Source organism: Trichinella spiralis (genome assembly GCF_000181795.1).
Source record: "Trichinella spiralis strain ISS 195 chromosome Unknown Scfld1557, whole genome shotgun sequence".
Taxonomy (NCBI): Eukaryota; Metazoa; Nematoda; class Enoplea; order Trichinellida; family Trichinellidae; genus Trichinella; species Trichinella spiralis.
In genome coordinates this window covers 2,480,755-2,487,119 of record NW_003528496.1, presented here as the reverse complement: position 1 = coordinate 2,487,119, position 6,365 = coordinate 2,480,755, and the positions used below count along the sequence as shown (strand labels likewise).

Sequence of the window (6,365 nt, the reverse complement as noted above, 5' to 3'; positions counted from 1 at the left end):
TCAGCAATTTTTTATTATAATTCTCTTTGTAATTCAACAGCTTAGAAGCATTCATTTTCAATTTTTTAAAAATTCCTTGGATTTAAACTGATTGCACTATCAGTGATGTTTTGAAAATTGTTAATGTTCTTTGAATAATTTTTGAAATTTTAATATGAATGCAACAAGTGTTGCATGCTTTGTCTAAATTGAAGTCACGCGCTTAAAGAAGCTATTCAAAGAGCTTTTTACTTTAGATATATAGAAGTAGGCTATGACAAATAAATAGAATAAAACAACTGATACGGCTGGTGGAGAGAAAGAAAAAGATTAAAGTATGCATACGCATTACAATAAATGTTGCTTAGTGTAAACATTTTAACCATTGGCATTCAAAATTTAGAGGAATATTAATAATTTTATTTTTTAGCCTAATGAACACCTAATATGAAAGGATAACAGTTGTACTTACTGTTGTAAATGCTGAGGTGGATGAGTAGCAAGTAATACTGCTTTCAAAGAAAAGTGTATGATTATTGTTTGATAAAACGCAAGCACAATTAGAAACACAGCTAAGGTGGTTAAAGCATATTGTTGAGTAACTGGAGAATAACTAAGACGATTCATATATCTCAAGTGATATTTTCGCCAGGAGGAAGAATAATCTTCAGACATGATTGAGATAAACTTTTGAGCAAACAAATCAGCTCTAATATTAAACGTAAACTGATCATTTATTTCCATATACAGCCGTAGGCTATTCCGTTTGAATACTTGGTAAACATAGTGCCATAAACTGGATGCTATCACATGTTAATATAATATTTACTTTTCTTCTATGGAAAGCAGTCCTTGGTAGTACTATTCTTCAATTATAAAGTTGGTTTTCAAAAATCTTGTGATGCATTTAAATCATTGACTGTTCAAAGATTTCATTACGTGTTGCACATTCGCAAAAATCACTTATGCCGTTCATTGTGGAATTAAAACGTGTATAAATTTAGCAAAGTTTGTGCAAAATTTTAGTTTGGTAGATGCGCTATTTGCAAAAAAATTCTAAATGCACTTTTTTGCACGCATTTATAAACAAGTTCGTTCAGATGCTGCGTATTTGAAGTGTTAAAATTTGCTGCATCGTAGTTATTTAACGCAGCTAATCGAACGAACTGTGAGAGTGAGAAAATGTTCAGAGAGTGGCAAATGTATCCTTGATACTCGTGCAATTTTCGTGAACAATTTTGCTCCGTTGTTTTTGAATTATTGGTAAATGAAGTGGTGTTGGGCATTCACAACAGCTGGTGGTAACAGTTGAAATTGTTGCACAATTATGTCCACCCAATATGACAATAAAATAACATTTAAGTTGCAACTTCAATCAATGGAAACGGTTATAATAACAGAGTTAAATACTGTTTTACAATTTAGCCACCAACTGTGCTTGCGTTTTTGCAAGAAACGTGAAATTGAATATTACATTTTGCTTAAGCCTACAAAAATGTTTGATATGAAAATAACCATACTTTTGAACGTAACAGCTGTCATCTAAAAACTTCACAGTTGCAGACAACAGAAGTGTATGTCAGAGGTATCATAAAATGAGTGGGACTAAATGATTTGCAGTTTATCCTCGTCATGTCAGTGTGATTTATCCGGTAACTAGTTGATGTATATCTAGCACATGCTCAGCAAATATGCTAGAAAGCACAGAAACAGTCTCTGAAAATGTTTGCCTAGATGTCAGAAAATGTCTAATGTTTCTCAATTCATTATTGATCAAAAGCCAGTTTACATGAGGGCAAATGCCATGATTCTGAAATCCTTCTCTATACAAGAAGGAGAATCTTGGCTGGATTTTTATATCATGATATTAGTTACTAACAGCAATGATGACTACAACTATAGTCTCAGAAGAAGTGATATGTTCACTTGATAACGGAAATCATCGTTTTGCCCTACGCTGATATATTAGAGCCAGAAACTTACACTGAATGCAACATCCATCTGCAGTCAAGCTACGACTACCCAGCTGAATCAGGAAAAAGTAATAATTCAAACGAAGGGACTTTGGAAACATCAAAAAAGGTAAGGAAATCAAATCACTTACAGTTCAAATGGAAAAGGACTAGAGTATTCCCACTGGTTGATAAGAATTGGATTGAGCTGGAAGGTGAGCAAATGTAATCATATTAGGAGTTAGGCATAGATGAAGTTTCAGAATACTCCAGTGTTAGAAGAACAATGAAGTACTTCAAAACTTTCATTAGTGATGACATGATCTTGCTCTTAGCTGATCAGACCAATTTGAATGCTGAGCAAATTAGATAACGGACCTTCAGAACATCACCAGAACAGATGAAAATATTTGGTAGCTTACTAAGCCAGGCGTAATAATAATAATGGGCATGGTTTTTTTGTCACGATGTACAGTATGTACTGCTCAAAGGAGTTTCGTAACAAGAGCATCTCTAAGAGAATCATCTGAAACCGCTTCATTGACCTGCTTCAGTTTCTACACTTCGACGACAACAGCACAGAATTGTTAAACAGAAAAGACTTTACTGATGACCGCTATTTCAAAATTCAGTCTGCGCTAAATATGCTTCTAGAAGCTTGCATTGGAAATAAGAGAAAAAAGGTTTAAATAAAACCATTTTGCATATGTAACACAAAATTAACATTACATTAAAATAATTGTCAAATATTATCAAAACTACCGTTGTTCGAACTACTAAAAATAAAAGTACTTTCTGAACCAGAAGTTGTTAAAATCTAATACTTTAAAATAATACTTCCATCATGATATTGCTTTAATTCTCCAAACGGAAATCTTTTCTGTCGAATAAAATTAATTCAGCAAAGGAAAGGCTAACTGTGCCACTGAACTGTCACATGGGTCAGCGAATTCATTATGTACAATCAATTATTATTAAAGAAATTTAAATTCATGAATAAGCTGTCTTGTTTATTCACAATTCTTACAAATTATCATTAACCCTCATTCGGGCGGCAAATTTTACAACTTAATGCTGGCAACTGTCTACATATGTAGACACTTGAAGTTTCGTCATGATTAACCCCTGTACATGTTATTAAAATGATTATTTCTTCGAGAACTAATGATAATTTTACAAACAGGTTTTTATTTTATTTAATGCAAGTGCTACACGACACTTTACTAATTTTATGACTGCTACATGTATATTTTTTGAAAAGAATGGCAAGGTTTCATGTTAATTTTGGACGTCCTTGATCTCAGCATTTTGATGGATTTTGTCCTTCTATAACTTATATCTGTAGTCTTTATGATTTTGGGGCAGTCCGTAGCGGATGAATGCATGTTTACTTTGTGCATAGATTTTTGATACCTCATTTAGATGTGTTGTCTGGCCAGCTGAACTAAAAGCCCTTTCATTAAACGCTTTCTTCTTCTCTGATAACTTTGCTGATGTCTCATCAGTAAGAATGTGTTGCTGATGCACACTCAACGATGCGATACAACATCAACACGGTGTATCTGTTGGTCTTTTTTTACAGCAAAAATCTATTCGTAATATAAAATATTTAAAAAATGAATAACCTAATTATTTTTATTTAAATCACAGCACTGTTCCAAACATTGTTTATCTACATATGTAGACAGGTGCCCGCATCAGGGTTAATCACAAATCTTATTTTTAAATTCTCTTCAATAATTTTAGCATGAGCATTCTTTGATGCCTTCTGATAGTGAATCAAACAGCTCTATGTAACAATTATATTGACGAGGTCTCCATTTCTCCATAAACTGAGAGTAGCTCATTTTGATGCAGAATAAGACCTTAAATATTCAAATTTCAAAAAAGTGGATTTTCGCTTATATCTAAAATTATCAATTATTTCCTTCAAATTTAAAATAGTTAACATCATTATTTACACTTACCTTACCATATGAAAAGCAAAATAGCACAGCAATGACAATTCCCTAAATCACTCCAAAAAGTTATTTAATTTTTAGCTTTCATGCGTTTCAGCATTTTTGTGGATGTCAAAATGGTGGTAGAATATGAAATTCTTAGCTTCAGCCATGGTGGATGTTGCGGTGGAAAAAGTGTAATAAAATCATAAAGTATATTACTATAGTAATTTAACTGAATGACAAGTAATTTACAATTAAAATAAAAACAGTGGGTTTAAGAAAAATGTGAATCTGCTTTGGAAGGTTCGTTCCAACACCTAAAATTTGTAAGATATCAACTTCATTCTTATCATTTATTTCAATAATAAATACCTGTCATGTGGAATTTTTTTCTTATGAAGCTCAAAATTATCATTAATAGCATGGGAATTTCTAAATATGCTATCATAATTACATGCATAATACAGAAAAAGAAATAAACACTGCAATATTTTTAATGTTTCAAATTTATAACCTATGCTTCATTCATTTTCATATTATTATACATCTTCAAAAACTGTTTTTGAAGTCAGTTACACACTGAAGTTGTTCTGGTAAATCTTTTTTCGAGCAATGCTGACAAACAATCGTCTGCCTTTATATATTACATTTCATCATCATTATAAATAAAATTTACTTCTCGAAATGTAAAGAATCAGCAAGTACATCTCCTGGTGTTACGATGCACATATTTCAGCAAAGATCCTACCTGCTAATTTGCACAGTTGTACATTTTAGCCGTTGCTTAATTCAAGATTTTATAGGTTCTCATTTTTTCATTCAATATATTGAATTTTTACAATTATTTTATTTGATTTCATTGAGATTTATTTCATAATTTAAATTTAAATGCATAAATTACCATTTATTATTAAGATAATTTATTAAAAAGGTGAAAATTTAATTTTTTAGAAATCAAGAAATTACTTACCCCGTCCAATAATTGCACACATAATATAGTTGATATTCTGAGTTTGAAAAGAAAATGGAACGTTCACCAGAAGGTATAAACCCTCTACGAACATCCAGAAAAATCCAGCAGTGACAAAGTACTTTAATAATATAGTAGCTATGAAACAGTACTTCTAAAATTTTTAAATTTTAAAAAGTTTTTATTAGGCATATTAATTTCATTCTTATCAATTACATTTCTCAGAAAATGCTCATCGTAAAAATTGATAAAAACAATTATAAGATTGACATAATGCACAGCACTGATATGTTCTTATCCAAAAAAATGTTTTTATTGCTATTTGAAAAGTAATGCGTTGAGCCAAAATTTTGTTATTTTATTTTATTTTATTTTATTTCATGATGACATTGCAGAATTTAAAACAGTTTCTTTTCATGTCATCGGTGAATAGATTTCTAGGCACTGTCTAAAAATTTAATGGGTAATGGCAGTTACACTTCACTGACAAATTAGTTAATAGAGTTTACTTACAAGTTACAAGAAGTGCTATAATCAAAACTTCTGATTAGTAATTACTTTATAAATTAACTGAACTAAAATCACCTGAATAAGACTGTTTTCATGTAATTTTTATTTACCTTTTATTTTCATAAATTAAATACAATTCAAGAATAAAGATCAAAATATGTGACATTCAGAAAAACATATGAAAATACGAGCTTAAAAACATTTACATCTGCAATGCAATTTGCAGTTTCATGTCTATTTTAAGATACTTCTCATAATATAAAAATTATACTTTGCTTTATCATTTCATTCAACAATAATTATATTGCCCACGCTATTTTATTGGACCGTCAAATCTTCGTCGTATTGGTTTTCCTTGTCTAATTGCTCATTGATTCAAACTCTTCAGTTGTGATTAGCTGTAATATTTTTTCATTTCATTGGTTCAAATATTCCATTTAGGATTACGTAACTTTAATAATAGTGACGTAACATAGAAAATGGAAATATTATTCCAAAATTTTATTGTGTCTGTTTGAAGTTTCGTCATTCATTGAAATTTTGTTTATTTAAATATATTATTTGTGGTGAAGTTTATATTTTTTCATGATCAGCATTCCCGAAAATAATTTTTATCATTATTCTATATTTTATTGTACCAAAGTGACGTTATATCAAATGCGATAGTAATCATTCAGAAAAAACAATACAAAAAATATGTTAAATAGTAATTTTTATTTTTCACTAGCCAACAGCACTAACAACAACAATAATAAACAACATATCAGTGAACGACATTAACAAAGTGGTAACAACGACAAAGGAAAAAAATTAAAATAATGCAATACAATGAAATAAAAAACTAATATAAATAAGCGGTGGCCAGGGGGCATTTTTATCTTCTTTCCTTGTTTCTTTCTTCGGTCTATTACCGATTTCCCCTCCCTGATATATAAAATCTGCTTCCATTTTTTTGTACATAAAATTTTGGTTGCCTGTTGGAAATTTATCAAAATTTGGATGCCAACTTCC

At 30.4% G+C, this 6,365-nt stretch overlaps 2 protein-coding genes across 2 annotated transcripts; one reads left to right on the top strand and one right to left on the bottom strand.

The window, feature by feature from the left end:
- Positions 1-1,723: 1,723 nt before the first annotated feature.
- Tsp_05220 (hypothetical protein) lies at positions 1,724-2,304 on the top strand. The gene is made up of 4 exons (XM_003369762.1): positions 1,724-1,892; positions 1,949-2,061; positions 2,086-2,146; positions 2,195-2,304. The coding sequence occupies exons 1-4, from the start codon at positions 1,724-1,726 to the stop codon at positions 2,302-2,304; spliced, it is 453 nt and encodes a 150-aa protein (XP_003369810.1).
- Positions 2,305-3,962: 1,658 nt separating this feature from the next.
- On the bottom strand, positions 3,963-5,609 carry Tsp_05219 (conserved hypothetical protein). Its single transcript, XM_003369761.1, has 5 exons — positions 5,603-5,609; positions 4,845-4,998; positions 4,432-4,508; positions 4,142-4,191; positions 3,963-4,106 (listed from the first exon to the last, which is right to left on the bottom strand). Exons 1-5 carry the CDS (start codon positions 5,607-5,609, stop codon positions 3,963-3,965), a joined length of 432 nt encoding a protein of 143 aa, XP_003369809.1.
- Positions 5,610-6,365: the final 756 nt, after the last annotated feature.

Coding starts and splice junctions, on each gene's coding strand:
- Tsp_05220 (XM_003369762.1), top strand. CDS start 1,724: ATGTCTAATGTTTCTCAATTCATTATTGATCAAAAGCCAGTTTACATG. Junction 2,062..2,085: donor CTTTGGAAACATCAAAAAAG/GTAAGGAAATCA, acceptor AATCACTTACAG/TTCAAATGGAAAAGGACTAG. Junction 2,147..2,194: donor GAATTGGATTGAGCTGGAAG/GTGAGCAAATGT, acceptor ATGAAGTTTCAG/AATACTCCAGTGTTAGAAGA.
- Tsp_05219 (XM_003369761.1), bottom strand. Junction 4,192..4,431: donor TGTAACTGACTTCAAAAACA/GTTTTTGAAGAT, acceptor TACAAATTTTAG/GTGTTGGAACGAACCTTCCA. Junction 4,107..4,141: donor ACATTTTTCTTAAACCCACT/GTTTTTATTTTA, acceptor CTTGTCATTCAG/TTAAATTACTATAGTAATAT.